Source organism: Rhamphochromis longiceps, linkage group LG3, assembly GCF_057381845.1.
Source record: "Rhamphochromis longiceps isolate RC_006_pf linkage group LG3, R_longiceps_female_GT1.1, whole genome shotgun sequence".
In the NCBI taxonomy this organism is placed as follows: Eukaryota; Metazoa; Chordata; class Actinopteri; order Cichliformes; family Cichlidae; genus Rhamphochromis; species Rhamphochromis longiceps.
Genome location: NC_140559.1, coordinates 26,001,448 through 26,006,018, shown reverse-complemented (window position 1 = coordinate 26,006,018; position 4,571 = coordinate 26,001,448). Strand labels below are relative to the sequence as shown.

At 38.0% G+C, this 4,571-nt stretch overlaps 1 protein-coding gene across 1 annotated transcript; it reads left to right on the top strand.

The window, feature by feature from the left end:
- The first annotated feature begins 210 nt into the window (after window positions 1-210).
- Window positions 211-1,095, top strand: LOC146673676 (uncharacterized). The gene has a single exon (XM_085384512.1). It carries the CDS (start codon window positions 211-213, stop codon window positions 1,093-1,095), a length of 885 nt encoding a protein of 294 aa, XP_085240638.1.
- The last annotated feature ends 3,476 nt before the right edge of the window (window positions 1,096-4,571 follow it).

Here is a 4,571-nt window from a genome sequence, read left to right as displayed (position 1 = left end):
TTACTTGAAACAATTCAACTATTTTTTTCTTATCATCATTCAATTGACTTCCTTAAAGAATTTGGGATGAAGAAGTATTGGTCTTGCCCTTTGGTCACATATAGACATACATACTTCTGTAACTTAAACTGACTTATTTCCATTGTTTGATGTTCTTGAGCTCAGCCCCTCCATTTATCCTGTCTTGTTTTTTTTTTACTTTCAGGCAGCATGTCCACCAACACCTCCTTCAACATCTCCAATTTATTTGCTGATTTACTGACTTACTGCTCAGAATCCAGAACTAGTCATCTGATCTTCACAGCTTTCTCTGTGTCCAACATCTCGCTTCTCCCTCTCTTCATCGTTGTTCTCTACGTGGGCTACCAGCGATGGAGAAAACAACTTTCTGGTTTCACAGCAGTGATGATGAGCCACTCTGATATCTTCACCTATAATGTGATTGCACTAGAGCTGATAGCTATTCTGGGGACTTTCTTTTATTGTTTTGGTGCTTTGATAAATGATTCACAGATAAAACAGGTAGGACAGGACATATTTGCTTTCTCTTCACCTGGGCAGAATCTATTTCACGTCCTCACCTGCATAGAGCGCTACCTGGCTGTTGTTCACCCCATTACTTACTTGGGTCTGAGACAGGAGGGTGGGGTGAGGGTCAGAAACATCAGCACTGGGTGTGTCTGGCTGTTTTGTTTTGTATCACTCAGTTTTAGTAAATTGTTCAACAAATTTCTGGCTTTCACGACACATTGCTGCCTCTTGGTTTTCTACGTATGTGTTGCCACTTTTTGCAGTCTCTCGGTTCTCTGCATTTTAATTCGTCCAGGCCCAGGGAAAGGGGATCAGGAGAGAGAGCGCATGGACCAAACAAAGAAGAGGGCTTTCCACACAATCACTGCCATAATGGGAGCGCTGTGGTTGAGATTTGTGGGAATCCTGGTCAGTAGCCAACTTAATGAATCAGTCCAGAACCTCACTGCATGTGCTGTGGTTGTGTCTGCAGTCTGGCTTACTGTGCCCTGCAGTCTGGTATTACCACTACTGTTTCTACACAGAGCAGGGATACTAACCTTTTGCAAAAAGACCACTGAATGAGGATGATTAAGGTCATATTTAGGCATTCACAAGCAGAATGACCTTCCAGGGGAACTCAGACTTACTTTTTAGTATCTACAAATATATTGTTTTTAAGAGGCTCAGAAACAACCACAGCTGTAATAAAAAGATGTACAACAACATCCATTTATTTATAAATGAGTTTTATGTTCAGACAAATATTTACAGTACATAAATGCCCCTGTCTGTTTTAAAAGTTCAAGAAACACATGTCAGAGTACTTTTTAGCACTCCTATCTTATATATGGCTGTTCTTTTGTAGTATATTGTGTATAAGCTGCCTGTAATGAGCTGATCTGCCTGACCAGTGTATATTCTGTTGTCAACCAGATAATAAAAGCACCAAAACACAAGATGTCATCCTTTATTTTCAGCACAATGCAGAATAAAGAGAATTTCTTTGTATCAAACAGTAACATTAAATCAGATAAATTAAATGAATGTTCAAAACATTATAATGCTGTTATTGTCATGATTCAAAAGTCAAAGTGCAGGGTCAAAACCCAGAATCATGACAATAACAGCATTATAAACAGGCTTTATTTCTGCAAATATCTCTGGATAACATGTTTTTTCCAACTATAATCTGGGGCACTGTGTAAATTGTAAAAAAAAACCAAAAGAAAAAACAATGAAATGATTTTCAAATCTCGTAAACCCATATTTTTTTTCAGAATAGAACATAGAAAACAAACCAAATGCGAACTAAGAAGATATCCCATTTTAAGACTGCAGGTTCCCTTAGCCTTATAAACAGCACAGTTGCAAAATGACCAAAACTGGTATCATAGCCTAATGAGCCATTAGCCTGACAATGACTCATGATCATTAAAATTCGAACTACAGTAACCACTAATCATTCTTCATGAGTAATATTTGCCGAGCGTTGAAGAGAAGAATGCAATCACAACATTGTGAGGTGTAAGATGCTATATAAGATAGTACTGTTTGGCTCCCAGTGAATCACAAAAAACACACAATGGAACACTATCAGTCATGGATTGGCCTACCCTGAGCATAAACCTCAACATTATTGAAGCAGGCTGGGATGATCGTTACACAGAACAGAATAAAAGGCAGCCAGCATCCAAAGAAGAACTTTGAACGTCTTTCAGGAAGCCTGGAGAGTTTTTCCTTAAAGAATTTATTAGAAAACTTGCATACAATGAGGCGACCGTGGCTCAGGGGGTTGGGAATCGCATCTGTAACCGGAAGGTCGCCGGTTCGATCCCTGGGCTCTCTGTCCTGGTCGTTGTGTCCTTGGGCAAGACACTTTACCCTACTTGCCTACTGGTGTTGGCCAGAGGGGCCGATGGCGCGATATGGCAGCCTCGCTTCTGTCAGTCTGTCCCAGGACAGCTGTGGCTACAACCGTAGCTGCCTCCACCAGTGTGTGAATGTGAGAGTGAATGAATAGTGGAATTGTAAAGCGCTTTGGGTGCCTTGAAAAGCGCTATATAAATCCATTATTATTATAAGTGAGTTTAGGATCTTTTAAAGACTGAAGGTGGTCATTTCAATTATTGACTTTCATGTTTATTATAATTATACAAATGTCCTTGATTGTGTTTACTGGCTTTACACACACACACAAACACACACACAATACAAAGAGTCATAGTGGCAGTGCTTAAATTGAAGGTTATTTGAATTGTGACAAATGTAATGGATGGTTCAGTGAGGGATGCCCACTGATAGTGAAATTTGGAAATGGTGCTCAATTTTCAAAATACAAATTGGTTGACTTAGGATATGTAATTATACTTTATTACCAATTCTCAGTTATTTTTCAGTTTTTGTACTTCCTGAAACTGTGCTTGTTTGCTTATCTCATTACCTGGGTGCTTTTATTTACTAAGTACAAAAACTATGTTTGTGTTGTTATACTGCATTTTTGGGTAAATGTTTTTGCTACATAAAAATATGTAGTTAGAAACTGCAGATGTCTCCCGTAGCAATGCTGCACTCTCACACAGATAATGAAGGATAATTTGCCTGCTGTAGTGTACAGTAATAGAGTTCTACAAAATCCTCTTACATTATGCAAAATCCTCACACGCTCCTGCTGTGTGATACATGACGGGTATCAATCCAAGCAGAAGCATCAGTGAACAACAGACAAGAGTTTTGAGACGTCGAATTAAAAACAAATCCATCAACCAGGTGCGTATGGTTTATGAATGTTAGAATTTGTATTTGTTATTTAAATTTTGGCTATAAATGTTAGCACTTTTTTTGGTAATTAAAGTTAGGATTACATATGACAATGAAAAATTAACTAGTGCCTTGAATGACAAAGGACATATTCTGCGTATGCTTTTCCACTGATGAAAAGTATGTATGTTTTTAATTGTCATAGTTGTGATATGTTGTCACCTTAGGTGGTTTGGTTTGAAATGCAAAAATACAAAACAAGTTTAAATTTGTGGAACTTGGTGCAGCTGGGACATTCAGTGTAAAATCTAACAGAAATTTTATAATTTTACCTTCACACTCAGTTGAAATGTGAACTAAATGAAGCCAAATATTATCTGACTTAAACACTAATTTAATCCTAAAGCCAGAACATTGTTTTCATTTAGAACATTTCTTTTCTTTTTATAAAAAAATATATATGTAAAATAAAACTGCACCAGTTTGAAATTCGTTACATTCAGACAAAGAAGCAAGCATTAGTTTCCAGTATGTTTTTATTCCATTTTTACATTTATTGATTAAAAATAATTCAAAAAGGTAAAAAGGCGTAACCTTTTGAAGGTCATACTCTATGTTAGATAAGCCATCCACTCTTTCCTTTTACTTATTTTCTTCTTTATCATTATAATCATTATTTATGTTTGTTTGTTTGTTTGTTTTTTGCTCTAAAGGTAACATTATATACACGAGAGATGTCAACTAACTCCTCGTCCAACTCCAGTGGTCTTTTGAACAACCTGTGCACTACAGTAACCCCTTACATGTACATTGCCAGTGTTACATTGAGGTTCACACTTCTCATCCCTCTCTCCATCCTTGTCCTCTACCTGGGTCACCAACGATGGAAGCAGCAGTGCTCCTTTAAGACAGCAAGCCACTCTGACATCTTCACCTACCACATGGCTGTTATGGAGCTGACTGGGGTCTTGGGCTTCATTGCATTTATTTATGGCTCATCCACTAATTGCTATCAAGTGCAACAAATAGGATCACTTGTGTCTTTCACCCCTTTCTACGGAAGTTCTTTTTTCCATATCCTGACCTGTGTGGAGAGATACTTGGCTGTTGTTCACCCCATCGTCTACCGAGGACTAAGAAATGCTCGTGGAGTTAGGATCAGAAACATAATCATTGGCTGTGCTTGGCTGTTCTGCTTTGGATTGGTGCTCGTCTATCATAATAGACCAAATGTCAGCAACATCATTGTACCATGCATTTTGGGTTTTTCAGTAGTAATCATTTCTTTCTGCACCCTCTCT

Excerpts from the sequence above, each read along its gene's own strand:
- LOC146673676 (XM_085384512.1), top strand. The coding sequence starts at position 211 with ATGTCCACCAACACCTCCTTCAACATCTCCAATTTATTTGCTGATTTA.